General features: G+C 40.7%; 1 protein-coding gene across 15 annotated transcripts; it reads left to right on the forward strand.

Annotated features, from left to right (window-relative positions):
- Positions 1–919: 919 nt before the first annotated feature.
- Positions 920–18,416, forward strand: ATMIN (ATM interactor). 15 transcript variants are annotated; one of them, XR_015275371.1, is made up of 9 exons: positions 920–1,256; positions 6,433–6,558; positions 7,503–7,702; positions 8,665–10,502; positions 10,854–10,933; positions 13,563–13,595; positions 16,594–16,667; positions 16,747–16,818; positions 17,589–18,416. XR_015275371.1 is itself a non-coding variant. In XM_086847561.1 (5 exons), exons 1-4 carry the CDS (start codon positions 1,044–1,046, stop codon positions 10,493–10,495), a joined length of 2,370 nt encoding a protein of 789 aa, XP_086703687.1. In that variant the 5' UTR covers positions 920–1,043; the 3' UTR covers positions 10,496–10,502; positions 10,854–13,177. The 15 variants fall into 15 exon arrangements, 2 of the variants coding, with proteins under 2 accessions (XP_086703687.1, XP_086703686.1); XR_015275364.1 differs by having other exon boundaries at positions 8,665–10,635; positions 16,594–16,818; XR_015275370.1 differs by having other exon boundaries at positions 16,594–16,818.
- The last annotated feature ends 182 nt before the right edge of the window (positions 18,417–18,598 follow it).

The following is an 18,598-nucleotide window of genomic DNA, read 5'->3' on the forward strand; positions in this document are numbered from 1 at the left end:
CTGTAAGCAGGGATATTCCAGGAACTACACAGCATTTCCAGGCAAGGACATGTGTATTTATTGATTTGTCAGGAAAAATCTGCAACTCTGGGGTTCCTTCTTGCTGAGCAGGTGTCCCCATCGAGGTAAGGCAAAGGGGGAAAATGTGGAGACCAGTCTTGTCTTCCCCATTCCAGTTGGTCTCTTCCAGCAAGTTGGAAGTTTGGGTTTGGACTAGATGATGTTTAAAGGTCCCTTTCAACCCACACTATTCTGTGCTAACCCCTGGCAGCAGAACAGCTGCAGCTGAGGGCACAGGGACTGCAGGAGGAACACACATCCTGGGGCTACATCTATGGCATAACTCTTATCCAATAAATGGTGTTCATCTTTTTGCTTAATGTGGCCAGCTATAGGCAGAAAAGCTCCGTGTGTTGTGTTGATGATTCCAGTGTCAGGAAATCATAGAATATTCTGAGTTGCAAAGGGATCCCTAAGTCTTGTTAAGTCCAGCTCCTGGCCCTGCACAGAACACCCCAACACTCCCACCCTGTGAATATAGGAGTGTTCCAGATGCTCCTGGAGCTCTGTCAGGCTGCTGCTGTGACCACCTCCCAGGGGAGCCTGTCTGACTACGCTCTGGATGAAGAACCTTTTCCTAGTATCCAGCCTCACTCCCGACAGAGCTTAGGCCATTCCCTCGTGTCCTGGCACTGACCAGCAGACAAATCAGTGCCTGCCTCTCCACTTCCCAGGGCAACACAATAACCGCAGCCCCTCGGCCGTGCAGCGGAGCCGCCGAGCGGTGTGCGCCGGGGCGGGTCCCGTGCCCGGGCTGGCACTCGCCGTTTCCCTCGCGTGTCCCGGTGCTCGCGGTGTGCGCGCTTTGTGCCGCGGGAGCGCGCACGGGCCCGCGCTCGGCCGCACCGCTCGCAGCAGCCGCCGCGGGGCGCTGGCGGGCGGGGGCGGGGCCGCGCCACGTGCCTCATGAATATTCAACGACACCGCCGCCGATTGGCCGCCGCCCCCGGAAGCGGAGCGGGGGCCGAGCAGCTGACAGCAACATGGCGGCGGCGGCCGGGCGGCGTGGCGGGGGCTTAGGGCGGCCCCCCGCGCCCGTGAGGGACGTGCCGCCCGCCGGGGAGCTGGTGCGGCCCTCGGTGACAGAGCTGTCCCAAGTGCGGACCAACATCCTGTGCACCGTGCCCGGCTGCGGGAAGGTGCTGCCCAACAGCCCGGCCCTCAACATGCACCTCAGCAAGGCGCACCCGCTCCAGGTACCGCCGTGAGGCCGGGCCGGCCCCGCCGCCCCCTCCCGCTCGGCCCCTCACCGTGGTTGCGGGGCTCTGTCGTGGCGCAGCGCCGTGTTCCGCCCCGGGGCCTGCGGCCGGCTCGGGTCCGGGTCCGGGGGGCGGCTGCGATGTTGGCTGTGCTGGGGTTTGGTTCGTAGTGAGACTGATGATGACTGGTGTGGTTCCCCACCCTGAGAAGAACTGGGATTCTTCCGAGAGATTCTGAGACAATTGGGATTGTTCAGCCAGGAAAAGAGGGTGTTTTGGGGTGACCTAATTAAGGCCTTCTTGTACCTGAAGGGAACTCACAGGAAGGATGGGGACAAGAGCCTGGAGTGGCAGGACAAGGGAGAACGGGTTCAAATGGAAACAGAGTAGGTTTAGGTTCGATATTAGGAAGAAGATCTTCAGTGTGATGGTGGGAACCCCCTGGCACAGGTTGCACAGAAACTGTGGCTGCCCCATCCCTGGAAGTGTCCAAGGCCAGGCTGGATGGGGCTTGGAGCAACCTGGGATAGCGGAAGGTTTCTCTGCCCAAGGCACAGGGATGGAACAAGATGGTGTCCAAGGTCCCCTTGCAACCCAAACCATTCTGTGATTCCAGGTGGGAATAATGAAGTGTTTCTCATTGTCTCTTGTTTATATTTCCCCTGGTGAAAGGCCCCTGTACGTCCATGAATAAATACATAAGTGTGTGTGTGGATGGCCTGACCAGTTGTGTTGAGGATTCCTCTAAAATTACTTACAGAAAATAACTGATTTTGCACATTTTTGTAAACATACTGCAGCCAGTTAAGAGTTCTTTGAGACTTGGCTTCTGTTGTTTTACTTGCTTATCACCAATCTTTCTGCAGTAAGACTTTAAAGCCCCACTTGTGAGGTGCTGTGCAAACATGCAGCATTTCCTAACCTTATCAGCTGGCAAACCATCTCTATCCCAGCGCCGAGGGCTGTTATGCTGAGGTTTTGTTTGTTTTTTTAAAAATGTCTGAGCTAAAAAAACCAGCAAAACAGATGGATGCCATTTTGGAAACAAGCCCTCATTTCCATAATACTCCTGAGCTAAGCATGTGCTGGGGGGGAGGAAAACCACAGTTTAGCAGGCACACATTGAAAGTGGGCCTTTCGGAAAGATATCCTTGCTTTTCCCAAAATCATAATGCCAAGTGTGCAAGGACAAATTATATTCCTGGGAAACCGCAAGTGCAGCATTCATAGCTGCATTTGGAAAGTGCAGCCTCAGTGGGTGAACAATAAACATCCCTGTTTTGTGAAATGGCTACAGAGTCGAGTGTGGGTCACACGTGCTCGTTGCTGAGGAACAAAAGGAAATAGTGTCAAGTGTACTTGCTGTCTCCTGTCTCTGGGATGTTTCTGTTTCATTTCCTGTACGTACTAACAACTTTACTGTGGGTTATGTGTTAGATCATGTTCATGTAGGGGGAGGTACAGTAGAAGTTCAAAGTATTCTTTCAGGTCAGCAGAATCATTTTGGTTGTGAGCTGATGCTCTGAGCATGTACTACAGCTGGTGGGTTACATAACTCAGGGTATGATGGATGAGGAAATGCTGCTTTCTCCCCCAGCTTGCTGTTAGCCATCAGTGCCTTGTAGAATTAGAGCATACTCCATACACCTGATTACTGAATCTTGTGATAGCTTGCAGTAACTACTGAAACGTGGATGGATGCAGATTTTCAGAAACTTCTTGACTTGTTTCAAGGGCACTGTAATTGAGACTAAAATGTTGTTGCGGCTTAAGGGAGGCTAAATATTTTAATATTGGTATTCCCTTTTAAGAGGTAGCTGATTCCCCAGATAAAAAGAATTTAGTAGGTTGCATTTATTAGTGAAATACGAAATTAGTGAAGAGGCAACTTGGAAACTGAGATTGTAAGAAGCTATTGGGGAAGGAGAGAACATAGTACTCCTGAAGAGAAAGGAGGATAACTTGGTTAATTTTCATTAATAAAAGTAGCACCAATAGGATGCTTTGATAGCAAAACCCATGAGGGATTGCAGTGGCAAAGGAGGGACATTTATGTAGGAAAGCAAGATTACCCTGTAAAAACAGAGTCAAGTGTAGCAGTACCAGGTTTTAATCTTGTGAAGTGATAACAAACAGTTTGATTAGCTCTGATTTGTAACAGAAATAACCTGAGGTGGGGAACACTTGCAATTTGATCATACACAAATGAGCATTTAGAGTAAAGCTGGTGTGAGAAGGACAATCCTAAAATATGGCAGAGGGATATTCTCTGCCAGTACTGTAGGGTAAGAATCGGATTCATATAATTTAAAATAAAACCAGAAGATGTGTAGAAAATAACTACTAAGAGTGATGAATGGCAAGTGTTTCTGACCAAGGGAAATTAGAAGAATTTAGCTTGTTTGGCCTAACAAAAGAAGATATGAAGTGTTGATATATCAATTTTTATTTACTGGCTCTTTGATAGAGCGTAAGCCAAGAAAAAAAATGAGAGCAGTGGATATAAATGGACACTTAATATATTAGACTTGAATTTTTTATTTTAATTTTTTGATCTTTTGTCTATATTATTTTATGGCAAGAAGGGAAAATACTTCTGTGTAGTTTAAAATGAAGCTAGAAGAGTTTATGTAGAGGAGAGGATTCTATGGATTCCTGTGATAACAGGGAGGCTGTAGCCAGTGTGAACTGGAAAGGGGTAGCATACCCTTGGGGTAGATTACTCAAATACTGCACTACCATAATAATTGTTATCATAAGAGTAAATGCACTTCTCTCCATGTCCTATTTAGTAAAGAAATGGCTGAGCTTCTGCTGCAAAAAACCCATGTTTTAAATAGTTGCCTACAGTCTACTGCAACATCATTTAAAATTAATCCTTTGGAGTAAGCCTTTCTGGGGCAGGAAAACAAGACGTCACTAAGTTCACCTTGACTAAGTCTGTAGCAAGGACTGCTAATTCCCGTTTTCCAAGTTGTCACAAGCCATGTCAGTATTCCTTACAGTGCAAGGGTCTGCACTGGGAGTTCACTGGACCAATAACTACCAATAATTGTGGTGGGTGAATGTTGTAGAAACATGGTACATAAAATCAGATAGGTAAGGGAGAGAGCTGTGAGAATGTCTGGAACAGGACTGGCCAGGTGGGCTTTGAGAAGATGCAAGATTAACCATTTAGAGCCACAAGGACTTGGGATAGGTCAAAACAAGACTAGTTGTTGCATGATGTTAAATGTAACACACTTAATAGCATTTTATTTAGGAATAAGTAACTCTAATTGCCAGTTACTCATCATATTGGTATCACTTGCAGTGGGGGAGGCCAAACATTTCTTTGACCTAAAGACAGATCTTCTTTTCTCCTGAGGACTTGGATATGTGATGAAAATGTTCTGTGTACAGTCAGGGTTAAAAAGTGAATTGGGGCTGGAACAACTAGATTTCTTTGTGTCATGTTCATGTTTGGGGCTGTGGCTCTAGGAGGTACAGCAATAGTCACAGTGATGATTCAGCAGAGATAGAACAGGCCTGTTTATGAATGGGCTGTCTACAGGGAAAACTGCTGTATATAAAGGTGCTTAGATGGTTAAAGTGTTACATGAAACCCCCCTTTTTAGAGAATTACTCCAGGTTTTCTTGATATGGCAGCTGATCATTTTGGTCAAGAGGCTCTAAACATTGCTCATTTGAGTCTGGTATGTCATTAATATAAATGAGCTTGTGGCAATACCAGCAAGTAGTTGTGTTGAGTGTGTAGAAATATACTAAAATATTGCTTGAAGGGATTACATTTTATACAAAGTATCTTAGCTTAAGAGGTGACTTGAGGGAAAACAAAATCATTGAAATATCCCCTTCCCAGCTTCCTGAGGTGTAAATGAGAGGACTTCAAAAGCAAGGCATGAGCAATGGCTGAGGACAGCATTGTTGGGCTGTGAGTAACTGCAGGCGGGTAAGAAGTTGGGGTGTGAACAGTGAAGCCCTTTGGGCCCTGGCAGCTGAAGTACACATTTTGTTTGCTTCACATTGGGAGAACTGTTGTGCTTTGTGCATTCTGTGCACAAACTGTGCTTGTGTTTGATGTAACCTGTGTAAACATGGTGAGCTGGAGATCTGCCCAAAGAGGCAGTTGGGAAGTGACTGGTGTGAAATCAACCTTCCACTACTGACTGTGCTCACTATCCTCATGCTAAGGAAAATCAGGTGCAGAGTTCAAACAGGGCATGGTCTCATTTCTTCCCTCAAAAATCATCTTAGGGATGCCATCATGGCTGTAACTGGCACTGGGGACTGTGTTTGGCCTCTGATTCAGTCTCGGGATAGAAGATTTTAAATAGTTCACTTAAAATTTTTTGCTTAGACATAGATATCTGATGCTTCCACTGAGACCCTTTTAGATGGGGTATGTGTAGAAGTATGTGGTTTGTCTAGTTTCCATGCCTGTGTCCTCAGTAGGATGGGATTCTATGTGGTTGAACAATCTGGACAATCCCACTAATATGTCCTTCTTATATGTACTTTTGCTGTCCTCTTTGAGCAAGTTGTGTTGCTTTCTTCTAGGTACATGTGAGGGTCAGTGAGACAGCTCACATGGAAAGCCTGGATAGATTGGTCACTTAGTGTTTGGAGGGTCAGAATTAGCATACCAGTTATAAGTGAGATTTGGTTTATGATCTAAATTAAGTGGCAGAGCATACTTGGCATTTTTCATTTTATTACAAGTAAACTAAATAGTGCTAACAGAATTCCAGCATCAAGGAAGTGTTGTGTTTCAGTGACTAATCTTAATGGAGCTTCACATACTGTGCTACTAACAAGTAAAACCACATTGAATCAGCAGTCTAGGGTAGTATCTGTATGGAAATTTTTTTTGGCTCAAATAACAGGAAACATGGGACAGGAAGTGTCTTGGTAAAAGTAAATAAATAGTACAGTACCACAACTCCACAGAGCTTGTAATTGCACCTGGAAATTTTGATGGGGTATTTGTAAAGTGGCATCCGCAGAGGGCCATTTGAAAAAGCTCCATGTGAACTTTCAAATCACATAGGGAAGTGCCTCCAACTCATTCAGATGTGTAAACTTAGTGAGCCATAGTTGGTGTGTATTCTGAATATTGTCTTGAATATGCAAACCTGTAGAATTGTCAACTTGTCAACTGATTCTTTTTCAGGATGGAAAACTTAATGCACCAATAAGGAAGGGTTTGAAAACTTCACAGAAATTCTACTGCTGTCCTATTGAAGGCTGCCCTAGAGGACCAAACAGACCATTTTCCCAATTTTCTCTTGTAAAACAGGTATTCCTGTTCCTGAAGTATTTTCACACTGATTTAGTCCTGTCTCTACTCTGGAGAATGTGTACTTTGGCATACAGATATGAGCATAACCTCTCAGCACATAGGCAGAAGTTAGAGAGCTGTATGCAGCAACTCCAAGTGTGCACGTGATTCATGGGTTTGCATGTTTGCATGTTGATATTAGAGGACTTGAACCTTTTGATCAGACAGATGCCAGTATGTTGTTCTAAACTGTATCAGAGCCCCTCTCCACAAAATGAATAGATGTAGAAAGATTAAAGAAGAGGGGTGAAAAAATTTCCAGTTGAAACTGATGAAGGTTTAAACTGTGGCTGATGTTTTTAACTGCTTTTTCAAATGGTCAAGGATTAAGAGCTTTTCTCTGCTTTAATATCCAAATGAATTTGTTTACTAGTTAACCTGTTTAAGAAAACATATAAGACTTGTTTCTGCATTAGTGAGCCAAAAGAGCCCTGTGCTACAGTTGGTTACCTCTTCTGAGCTGGGGACACTGTAGGAGCTGAATGGCTGGCACTTGGTGCCATAAATGAAAAGGAAAAATTCTTGTGTTTGCTCTGGTGTTGACCTGTTCAACTTGAGATTATTTGCTCAGTTGTAGATCTTTAGGAGTGTGCACACTTACTGTGCTCTTTTGGCAAGGTCGATCTATAGATTTATTGATGGCCACAGGAAACCTTCAATGGCATTAGAATAGATAAATGTTTATCTGTGTTTTTAAGATGCATGTAGCACCAGCAGATTTGCAAACTTCAGATTCTCTCTGTTGACTTCTTTAAACTTATTTGTAGTAACACTAAAAAATAATTAATGCTACTCTTCAGCATTACTTAGCAACTAAAAAATTGCAAATATTTTCTCCCCTAACCATGACTTTTTTTAATCTTCACTGAAAGCTAATGTTTACTTTCCCTTGTGTATTCTAGCACTTTATGAAAATGCATGCTGAAAAGAAGCACAAATGTGATAAATGTAGTAACTCCTATGGCACAGAATGGTATTTGAAACGCCATATAGAGGTCTGTGGCAAGACTTTCCAGTGTACTTGTGGGTGCCCTTATGCCAGCAGAACAGCATTACTGTCTCACATTTACAGAACTGGCCATGAAATTCCTGCAGAACACAGGTAAAAGTGAAGCAGTGAAGTAATGATACATTCGTCACCAAGTCCTGTGTGTCTCATGTGCTGCCTTTTTGTCTCCTTTCTGTTGATTAAATAGGAAATAGGATCATGTTGTCATAGCTGCAAAGCAGTTTGCAGTTTCATTGCTGCTTTTAGGAGTTTCTGTTTTGTTGAAGGCAGTGGTGATCATCTAATCAGTAAGATCTGGTTTCCCTACATAGAAAACAAAAAGTACTGATGACATTGCAGTGCTTAGCATAAATGGTGCTGGTTCCTGTTGCATCTGGTTTTACAGTTCTGTGAGAGTAGAGATGAATTGGAAATATATCTAGCTGGTAACTGAAGTGTGGAATGCAGTTCAGGTTGTTTTCTTGTACAGTCTAGTCATTGTTGCAAATGTTGGTGGATGTATTTTTTTACCACCTATCTCTGCATGTTTAGATTTATAGTTTTAATATGTACATATATTTCATAAAGGGCAGTCTACTTTCTGAGGCCTAGCTGGTCTGTCTTTGAGGTTCAGCTGCTGCAAAATTGAGTTTTGTGTGAAGAATTGCTAATCTTTATCTTCTGTTTCCATGAGAGACCATTACCTGTACACATATTTAAGAGCTCTGTCCCTTCAAAGCTCAGTCTGAGTCAGTGTCAAAATAGCACATTAAAAGTCTTTAACAGAGTGTTTAATGTACAAAGGGGAAGAAGCCATCTAAATTTGCACATCCATTTGGAAATGAGTTTCCATAGGGGGTATTGTTTATTCTTTTTTAAGTGAGAAAGCGAGGAATGACATTTAACAAAATTGAATTTCATAGAGTCTTTTTATGTTTTAATCTGGATTAATTGTCTTCTTGTATCCAGCCTCATCTGTGACTTCAGTTTGTATTTTCAATGCAGTGACTCAAAAGAATGGAAGGCAGATGTTCTGTGTTTGAAAGAAATATAAATTATTGATCTCATGTTCACAGGGATCCTCCTAGTAAGAAAAGGAAAATGGAAACCTCCCTACATAATCAGCAGTTGGCAGAGAAAGCGAACGAAGCATTCGGTAATACACACAGTACTGCTCCTGGCACTCAGGAATTGGAGTCCTCTGAAGTGAAAGTAGCGGCCTCTCTTGAAGGCTCCTGCAGTTCTAACTTCACAAACCAAATGCAGCCAAAATGTGCACCAAAGATGCTTTTACCCAAGCCCAAGGTGGCTTTGGTTAAACTTCCAGTGATGCAGGTTGCTCACTTGCCTGTGTATGTATCTGCAACAGACTCTTCTGTCAAACCTGCTGTAGTGGCTGTTGATAATCAAGGTTCAGTTGTAAGTACAGTTCATTTATTGCCTCAATCTATAGGAATTCTGATTCCAGCCCTGGAGGCAGAAACACTTGTATTTAAAGACAGTATGCCTGTTTCAAAAGTGACGACTTCTGGTGATCGTGAACCAGTAAGTACTGGTGTACAAGTTGAATTGGACAAGGTTACATCAAATAACACAGGGCAAGAGCTGGGGAATGTTTGTCACAAGAGCAAAATTTCTTCAATAAATATACAGACTGACTTATCTTATATCTCACAGAGCTTTGTACCAGCTGCAGCCTGGACTCCCAATTCTTCTGTGTCCTCTTGTTCTCAGACAGATCTGTCATTCAGTTCCCAGGTTTCATTACCCATCAGCGTACAGACACAGACGCTGCTGCCTGCTTCCAAACTGACTTCATCCATAGCTGCTCAGACTGATGCTTTCAGTCAGGGCTGTTTTCCAGCATGTGGCATTTCCAGAGAGACCCAAACCAGTAGGACACAGGACTGTATTGATGGAAGAGTACAGATGGACCAGGCTGTAATGTGCAGCAACATTTTTGACAACGTTCCTTCATCATATAATGTTTCTACTCACATTGAACTTCCAGAAAACAATTTAATGCCTGCAAATATAGATCAAACTTTGCTGCAAAGAAGTAGTTGCAAGAGCCTGAATCAGGATACAGTTAAGTCTGAATCCCTTATCAGCTTCAATGCACAGACTAATATACTTCCACCTCAAAATACAACAGATAATCAAACCCAGACAATGGACCTGTTAAGTGATCTGGAAAACATCTTTTCAGGAAACATGTCTGGCCAGACACTGGATAATCGTGGCCTTTTGTCTGAGACAAGTTCTAATGCTGACACACATCTTCCATCTGGTCCATCACAGAGCACGGGGATAGACTTTGACATTGAAGAGTTCTTTTCAGCATCCAACATCCAGACTCAGACTGAAGAGAGTGAGCTTGGTACCCTGAACTCTGAGCCAGTTTTGGAGTCGCTAGACATTGAAACTCAGACTGATTTCTTATTTTCAGATAGTGCCACTCAATCATACAACTGCCGAGGCAATTCTAACTTCTTAGGTTTGGAGATGTTTGATACACAGACACAGACAGACTTGAATTTCTTTTTGGACAGTACTACCCACCTGCCTTTAGGAAGTATTCTGAAACAGTCCAGTTTCTCGATGAGCACTGACTCATCTGATACAGAAACCCAGACAGAAGTATATATGGCTACTAAAAATACACCTACTCAGAATATTGAAAGCAAAGTCCAGCTCAGTAGTGCTGAGACACAGACTATGGATAGCTGCTTTGAGAATCTGGGGAGTTTATTCCTCACCAGCAATGAAACACAGACAGCAATGGATGACTTTCTTCTGGCTGACTTAGCCTGGAATACAATGGAGTCCCAGTTCAGTTCAGTAGAAACACAGACCTGTGAAGAGCTGTGCTCCTTGTTCCAGAGCTCTGATAAGCCCAGCCACTGAGTGCTACGTAATATAACTGTTTCCTGTGGTTTGAATTTAACTTATTGGGGTGGGAGAGATGGCTTTACCAAGTGATCCACTTAGCATTATTGAATGTACTTGTCATGAGCAGTTGACCTAAGAGACTTTTCATGCTGAAGGTACTCTATGAATATGTAACTTTACATAAACTATGTGTGTATAAATAGAGGGGAAAGGGGGGGCTGTAACAGGTTAATGTACATTTGAACCTTAAAGAATTATGTGGTGCCTATGTTTTTCCTCAAACTTCTTTACGAAGCTGTTACTGCTTTCATCTAAGTGGAAGAAATTTTAAAGTTGTTCTCTGTATCTCTCTCTATTCCTGGCTTACATGCAGGGTTCCAATGTGCTGGACCAAAACCCTGACCTGTTCAATTGAGATGCTTCCCTGAACTTACGGGGGAGGATTCTATTAGTGTAAGCTACTTCTGTTTACTTTTTTTAGTAGCTTGTATTTTAAATCCGGCATGAACATAATCAGCCGTATTGTCTTTTACTTTATGCCTTCACAGCTCTTTCTCCTGCATAAGCTGACAAATACCTGTCCAACACACTAGACACATAGAGATTCTTGAATTGCTGAAAATATTTATTATTAAAAATGTGTGTAGAAAGCAGTATTTTTTTTCCCCTGAGTGGCACTGATGCTCTTTGAAAGGTAGGAAAAGAATTTGGAAGTCGTAATCATAGGGAAAATTAGTATGTCGTCCTTTTAGCTAGTGTAATAAATGGGACTAACATTTTTAGAGTCTTCAGAAGGGATTTGCTTTAATTATTTCTCTCTGTAAGATGCAAATGTTACAAGGTGTGTGCCTCAGAGACTGGAATCATTTGGTTTTGCTGAAATTCTCCTAGCTTTATTGAGATACAAGTTGAGAAATGATACAGTGGTTAACTACCTTAAGAGAAATCTTTAAAAATGGGCAATTAAATTCTTTAAAACACTCACCTTGACTCCTGTTTTTGGACTTCCTGCTTCCAAAAACAATTGGAATCCATACAGCAGAGCTGGGAGATCAGCTCACAGAAGCCCTTCCAGAGCAGCTCTATCTTGCTTTTGCACTTTGCTCTGCAGCCCTCAGTTCCTGCAGCTCTTACAAATTCCCTGCGTATAGTGAAAATCACACAAACTGATTTTTCAAAGAAGAACATATGACTTCTTGGCACCTTTTTTTTAATGCTTAGGTTTCCCCTCTTGCCCCTGTTTGTGATATTTTTCATTTACATTAAGCAAGTTGTGAATGTATGTTGGAATTTGGCCTTAAGTAATTTTTATCTCTTACTATAATATCTGTGAACTGTAGGCCTCTGGTTTTGTACTGGACAGGTTTTAGTTTCTGTAACCTTAAGGGAAAACTCTTTGTGTCAAATTCATGGGCCTGTAACAGACTTTACTCCTCCATTGTTGGAGGGGGGGTATTGGCTGCATATTTACTGTGCAGCCCAGCAGCAAATGTATGTCCAAGCCTTAGGTTCTGAGGACTCCCTATGCTTTGTGCTGCATATTCTCAGTTCAAAGATGTGGGAGTTAAGTTACTCATCCATTGCAGCCAGCTTGTTTTTTATTGCAGATGAGCAATACCTTTCTATTTTCCTTTTTTTTCCTTTGTCTTTTCCTAATATTCTTTATATTGCCATGTTGAGTGTCTTTACCTTTATTGAAATAATCTCTTTAGGTTAATCCTGAAACTCACATTTTCTTTCTGAAACCTCATCTGTGTTGCCTGTTTGATTTTTCAACATTTCTAGGTATGATTTCAGACACTTGCAGTCTGGATGAAGAAACTGCAGAGCAGAATCTTGCAGTTCCTCAGGAGAAAGTAACTCCGCTGTGGGGAATGCCCCCAGGTTTCACAATGTCTGTAGAATTCTCATCTGAAGGGTGGGATATATTTAAAAAAGGAAGGCCTCACTTGTAATTTTGTTTCTTGTGAAGATATGACTGACTCATATTTACCTGCCTACTTTGAAATTGAGAGATAAGATAAAGAACAACATTAGGTTAATTTATTCTATTGCAATGTCTTTCTAGTAGTGTTGCAACTTCTCATTTTAAAGTGTTTTTCCTTCTCCTTTCTTCCCCTGGCTAAATACCAGAGAGCACTTCTTCATACACTGATTTCTGTGTTTCCCATGTGCAAGTTGTCTGTACTGACATGTAAAAGAGAGCAGTTCCTATGAACCTGGTTTGGAAAAAGGGTCTTTTCCACAGCTATAGAAGCTGTTCATTACCTCTGAATTTAGAACATCAGTCTTTAATCTGCAAGAGAAGGAGTCTTGGGTGCTGAGGAGCAGAATTACTGATGGGTTTGAATTTTAGTCATCTGAGAGACCAGTGAGGTTTAAAGTACTTTGAAACTAATTTACAAATTAGAGTGGTAATTGCAATGTTGTTGTGTAAGCCAAAGCTCTTAGCATCCAGGACTGTCAGGAAAAGACCCAAAAGTTTGTGTGGATGAAATCTTACAATGTAATAATTACCCAGTTATTGTACTTTGTAATTAAAAGTGTTTCGGAGCTTTGTGTGTTTTATTAGAACATGCAAATCACAATCCTTTCACTCATTCTATTGGTTTCAAACAGTTTGGACTTTAATTAGGAGAACACAGTACAACAACATGAAGTCATTTATTAAAAGTGCAATGTTAAAAAATTGTTAAATGTGTGCCCTGTCTTAGGAAAGACAAAGTTAACTTCTGACCAAAATTAACTTCTTTCTTCACTAATTTGGTTCTCCATAAGTTATTCATAAAAGTGAAAAACAGGTTTGTGTCATGTATGTCTGGCATATGTCACTCAGTCTGGATTTATTAAGTATTTTTATGAAAATGTGGAGACTGCAGCCAGACTTCATAGCTTGGTGAATCCCACACAAAACTTCATCTAATCTGATCTAAAACGCTATTGCTGAATATTACAAATTTTTCACATTTAAACAAATTCTTGAAAAAGGCTGATTTTTTTATTTTTGCCTTCATTATAAGATAAGCTTCAGACACCACTATTTCTGGGTAGAACTAAAATACTTATCTCCCTTTTTCTGCAGTTATCTCTGATCTGATTTTCAAGGCACTGTATTGTAAGTATTGGTCAGCAGTGACTTTTACTATCTCTTTTTTGTATCCTCTTTGCCATTAGAGCTGATACACAGAAAGTAACATCAGATTCTCTGTAGCCTCTTAGCACAATTTTTATCTGGAAGTGATACTAATGTTAGGTGTACTTACCCTTTGTGTTTCCTGCTTAATTCTGTTAAGCTGTGGTTGCTGAATCTTGATCTGGATGCCTGTGTAACATTATTATAAAACTGAATAAGTACTTTCGTAGTTTCATTTGTGCTTTTCTTTAATATATAAAGAGTCAAACAAAGGAAAAAGCAGATTTGGGACTTGAATTCTGTGAGAATATAAGCACAAATAAGCTGAAAAATGAAAGGTCTGTCTTGTTACCTTCCGTATTTGTTTGTCAGAATGCTAAAAGTTTGTCTGACAGTAGATGTTTCTTCTTCTTATGGCTTTATTTGTGTCTATTTCTCCTAATACACCTGTAAATACTATCTGCTGTGTGTAAGGGAGGGAGTCCTCCCCAAAACTTTGTGTTGGCCTAGAAAAATTGGTAGTTTTAAGTCAATTTGTTAATGCTATATATTCTTAGTTATGCAAAGCTGCTTGTATCTAGAAAATTCTCACTTCCAAAGGATATGAAAGCATTAAAAAAATGTATATATGCTTGCAGCTGTAAATTAAACAGCTGCAAAAGAAACTTTGTGAAACCTTATTTAGTTTTGAACAACTTGATCAGTGTCTGTAACTTAATGTATGTAACTAACTCCTTACAAATCTTTATTTCAAGGCACAATAGACCGTTTTTTGCTGTTGGAAACGAGAGGCTGAATTTCCCTGTTAGTCATATGGACCCCAGCTGTGTAGGGGCAACAAAACAAAGAACGATGGCTGCCTTCCACTGTTCTAAATCCTTATGCTGCTAAGATGTGAATTGATTTTTTTTGTGAGGCCGGATAGAAACAGAAGAGCTGGCACTACTGGGGGCTTAGGGGGCTAGAGGGGGTTTAATAGCCTTTTAAATATAGGGAAAGTTAATAGAACTGATACTGAATCAACATAGGGTGCTCAACTTGCAAAAGAACATGTTCCTGAAATGGCAGCTCGGAGGTGAACCAAATGTACTTGCCTTTATCATTAAGGTTGTACAGTTTCCTTTGCTTTAATATATTTCTGACATGTGCTGATTTTTTTAAACATGATCTTAATGTACCATTTACTGTTCCAAATACATTCACACCAAACTGTTGGTAACGTTCTGGGCCTTGCAAGCTTTTTCATTCATTTGGTTTAAGGTGCTGCTTGCTATGCTTGTGTCCTGGTGGGGTGGGCCTCCTGTACCCAGGCTGCCATTGACAGCAGGAGCACTGTGAGGATACGGCTGTTTAATGGTAGCAAACCAGTGCATGGTGCAGTCATGCATCTTCTGTTTCTTTTGTAGCTGTTTTTTTAAGGGTTGATGTGAATTTAAATGTGTATGAAAAGGACTTGCTGCTTAGAACATGACTGAATTCTCTTGTTTCAAGTGCCATTGCTATGCAATGAACCGAACTCAGCACTCAGCCCCGCAGTGAGGGTGAGGGAATGTTTGTTTGTGTGTGTGACTCTTCACTGAAAATGTAACCAGACTGCCTGAAACGGTGGAAATTCCTCAAGGAACTGCCGGGTTAAATAACAGAAGTCCCTTTACTTTTGACCATTTTTCATATGCTGGCTTTATGGTACCTTCAGCTAGCAATGGAATATAATAGATGGCTTGTGGTGATGTCAGCTCTACATTTCACAACATCCAGTACTTAACATGCTTCAAGCACCTGCATGCAGAGCCAGATTGACTGTACCTCTACCTACAGACATTTGCATCTGTGATAAAGCTAGATATGAAAGATGGCCATATCTTTACGTCTTAAAGACTTCAACACCTGATTACAATCTCATTTAAATTTGTAATTATTTGGAATGAATGAGTAATAAATCTCATGGATGAGTCTTTCCCAAAGCGTGTGTGAGCTAATCTCAGCAAGGCTGAGAAATGTCCTTAAAATAATTTTCTTGTCATTACTGATAGGATTTTTTTTATTTAGTGGACAAATGTAGTTTTCAAAGGATGTTCATGTTTAATTCTTGCTATTTAAGCCAGTAAACTTGCAGTGACCAGACAAAATCAAGCGTTCATTTCTTAGACCTATTTTACAAGTGACAATCCCAAAGAAGGAATGTTGTCCTAGTAACTGTGAAACTTGTAATTACATTATTGCATGCAGAGAAAATCTTGTGCCAAAATACTGTTCCCTCTTTCCCTCTGTTGGAAACTGAAGTGTTACACAAAGCTACTAGTAAGTTATTCACAAGTATTGAAACGTTTTGTTCACAAATGAAGCACTTATTCAGTCCTGTAAATTATACATATTTTGGAATAAAGTTAACTTCAATCATTTTTTGCCTTCTGTTTTAATGGCCATGATCTCTGCCTGCAAAGGCCTGGGTAGGGGATTCAATGACTATTGGCAAGTACCACCCATTGCTCCTGAACTTATTCATTTTAATTTACAAAATCTCTGTGAGCTCAAATCTTTCAAAATGTATCTTACAACGTCAGTTCTTGATCTCTGGAGGTGCAGAAAGGTTCTCTGTCTCAAACCTCTCGTCAGCACATGCAAAATATAATTTTTACCTTGTGTGTGCAGTGGAATGGAAACCTCTGCAGTTTCAGCTCTGTGACAGATGCCTCACCTCTACATCAAACTCTCAGGACAAGGTCTCTTTGCTTTCTTCCTCAACCTTACCATCCACCCCTCCTGTAGCTTTTAAGACCTCTGGTGTTATAATACCAAGTAGAAATTCTGCTGTGTTATGATGGTTTGTTTTCAAAGTATCCTATTCTCTCTAACACATTATTTTGTAATGTATTTTATATAACTAAGAAAATATTTTTTCCTTCTGTAAATATTAAAAAAAAACCTAGAGTGGCTTGATTTGAGTGTGTGTCATACTCTGTCCTTTTACTTCCTGCAGTTCCCATGCTTAGTGATGATCCCACCATTTTCTATTAATTGGAGGATATAAAATGCTGATTTCTGTTGTTACCTGTAAGTCATGTGTGTGATTTGGAGGAGGTGAATGAGCAGAAGCCTCATGACTGAAGGTTCATCTGCACTGTTCCCTCAGCTGTAGTCCTGAATGAAGCATTCCCTGAAGGACAGCAGGAAGCTGCTGTGTTCAGCCCAGTCACAGTCCAAGGTAAGCATTTGCAAACAGCAGCATTCAGGTATTTCCAGAGGGGAAATTGAGGTATTTATGGAGGGAAGGATGTCAAAAATATCTAGAAACTAAATTCCTGTTCAGAGCATTTAAAATCATGGAACAGTCAGATGTGTAAGATCCTTCTAGGAGTAACAGCCATATTCCCATCATAGGGATGGTTCTGCTTTAGATGAAGCTGTTACTTCAGGCTTTTCATCATTCAGAGCAGATTTGACTTGTGAGCAAAAGTCAGGTATTTTGACAGACTGCACCTCTGGAAGCTTTACAAATGGTAGACAGTCCGAAAGGCAGGAAAAACTAACTCTTGATTAAGAACATGAGAAGAAAGTGACTGTTCAGAGATAGGGAAGCCCTGTGTATTTTCAGCTACTGTATTTTCAAATTACTTTCTTGCCTGCTGTTGCTGAGAATTTTGCTGGCAGTGAAAGTGTTCCTGACTGATTTGGTTTAGTTCCTGAATTTCCTTCACTTGAAGAAATTGCATGCTGGCAAGCTGGTTGTTTTCCATCAGAACAATGCAATTAGAGGCTGATTTTCTCTCTGACTCCAGAATTTGACAATGAATCAGTCCTTTGGATGTTTGGACCTAAAACAATAGGAGAAAAATGTTGATTTAACTTTCAGGTGTTCCATCATTGCGTTTTTACATTGTTGTAAACAATTCACTTGTTTTGTTTTGGCACCTTGAATGCAGGAAGCACTTCTGGCTGATCCAGCCTGTAACTTTATTTCCTTTCCTTGAACAGGAATGGTGGTGTTCTTGATAGAACTTAACACAAAAACAAGAAGCTGTTGTTTCCTCTGCTGGAAGAACCTGGTGTATTCAAAGGCACATAACTCAATTAAGCTTATGATGTCTAAAGTCTTGTGTATGTTTCTTTATGTACTAGGCCTTTAGTCAGCAGCTTTTTTTGGCACTTTGCTGCAGGTCTTGTAGAATAATCTGAGTGTGGTCTATGTTCTTGTGTCAGTTTATTGTAAAACCTCTGTCTAATCTGTCTGATTTGACAGTTTCAAAAAACACAGCAAAACTCTTACCTGGAATGAAACACTGGAAAACAAGGAAATAATGTTTATGGTTTTCCCTGTGCCTTTTTTTTTTTTTTTTTTTTTTTTTTTTTTTTTTTTATGCAGTCCTGGAAAACTGATCGTCTGCAATGGTTTTAACTTAAAATTAAAGCCAAACATCTTTGGCTTTACTTTTAGTTGGTAATGCATTCATTTTTCAGCTTTCTCACAGGAAGCATCATTATTTTCAATTGTCTGAATGGAAGAAGTGATCTTCTGGATTTTGAAAAATGTTTCTAGTTTCACATATATGTATATATATGTATATATATGTATATGTTTGCATTTCTGTTTAATGGAAAATGCAACTGAAACAAATACATATTAATTTCTTTATTCTGAGGCTATTTGTGAAGGATGCTGGTTTTGTAGAGGTTTCATTTTATATATAAATATGGAATACAGATTAGAAAATATTTTACCATGGGGGGAAAGGTACAAAGAAGGGAAGAAAATGGTCTATTAGACCTAACTGTGGAAAAAAAATAAAATCTGCAACAAGCTTATTTTTGGGTGTATAAAGTTGTGAGCTAATGCTAATGGGGCCATTTGCAGTTGATAGAAAGCCCTGTGGTTATTTTATAGCATGCCATGAAGACTGAGTCACAAGGACTCTTACCAGAAGATGGGATTTGGGGACATCTTCAAGTGCTTTTTTTTCAGATACTTCCATGAAGAGCTGTGTTAG

This window comes from Cyanistes caeruleus, chromosome 12, assembly GCF_971803275.1.
Source record: "Cyanistes caeruleus chromosome 12, bCyaCae1.hap1.1, whole genome shotgun sequence".
Taxonomy (NCBI): Eukaryota; Metazoa; Chordata; class Aves; order Passeriformes; family Paridae; genus Cyanistes; species Cyanistes caeruleus.